Raw genomic sequence first — 1,183 nt, forward strand, 5'->3', positions numbered from 1 at the left:
ACGTCACACCTGGATACACGTCACACCTGGACATACACGTCACACCTGGACACACGTCACACCTGGATACACGTCACACCTGGACATACACGTCACATCTGGATACACGTCAAACCTGGACATACACGTCACACCTGGATACACGTCACACCTGGACATACACGTCACACCTGGACATACACGTCACACCTGGACATACACGTCACACCTGGATACACATCACACCTTGACATACACGTCACACCTGGATACACGTCACACCTGGATACACGTCACACCTGGACACACGTCACACCTGGACACACGTCACACCTGGATACACGTCACACCTGGACATACACGTCACATCTGGATACACGTCACACCTGGACATACACGTCACACCTGGATACACGTCACACCTGGACATACACGTCACACCTACACCTTCATACGTCACATCTGAACTCACGTCACAACTGGACATACACCTCACACGTCACATTTGGACATAGGTCAAACGTCACACCTAGACATGCACGTAATATCTGGACACACACGTCACTCCTGGACATAGGTCACACGTCACACCCGGACATACACGTCATACGTGGATATACGTCACACCTACCCCTCTACTGACGCTGAAGGAGAAAGTAATCCAGATCAGAGAGAAGAGGGAAGCGATGCGGGCGGCCATTGTTCCTCCCCCCCTCCGCCTCGACTGTCCGTTCCTTCCGTTCCTTCCTTCCTTCCTCCCGTCAGAACTTAACCACTCTGACCCGTTCTTTCCTTCTGTCTATCAGAACTTAACCACTCTGACCCGTTCTTTCCTTCTGTCTATCAGAACGTAGCCTGTCTGACCCTAGCTCACCTCACAGCAGACGCAGCAGCAGTTCTGTCCTGTTTGCGTGTCTTATCAGTCATCTCTTCCTCTGGCTCGCTTCTGCTTATCTCTTTCGGAAAGATCCGACGGACATAATAATAAATAATATTATTATTTCAAATGGGCACTAATTTGAAGAATGATATTTTTGTTCTCCATCGTTGATCCCTGTCAGATGAATAAAGATTGTCATCCCAGCAGATTTCTCAATTTCTTAAAGATATTTAGAGTTTACTTCAAAATGTACAGTATTATTAAAAAGTTGTAACTTAATATTTAACTCTTATCGTAAATACTTAACTTAAACCACAACGTAAA

General features: G+C 46.7%; 1 protein-coding gene across 1 annotated transcript in view; it reads right to left on the bottom strand.

The window, feature by feature from the left end:
• The window catches only part of LOC118478619, a 26,531-nt gene extending 25,625 nt beyond the window's left edge, over nucleotides 1-906 (bottom strand). The window contains exons 1-2 of the mRNA XM_035972575.1: nucleotides 854-906; nucleotides 46-151 (exon numbers count right to left, since the gene is read on the bottom strand). Of these exons, the coding sequence (XP_035828468.1) occupies nucleotides 46-151; nucleotides 854-906 (159 nt within the window). The remainder of the gene's footprint in view (nucleotides 1-45; nucleotides 152-853) is intronic.
• Nucleotides 907-1,183: the final 277 nt, after the last annotated feature.

The sequence above is a fragment of the Aplysia californica genome, unplaced genomic scaffold, assembly GCF_000002075.1.
Source record: "Aplysia californica isolate F4 #8 unplaced genomic scaffold, AplCal3.0 scaffold00747, whole genome shotgun sequence".
Taxonomy (NCBI): Eukaryota; Metazoa; Mollusca; class Gastropoda; order Aplysiida; family Aplysiidae; genus Aplysia; species Aplysia californica.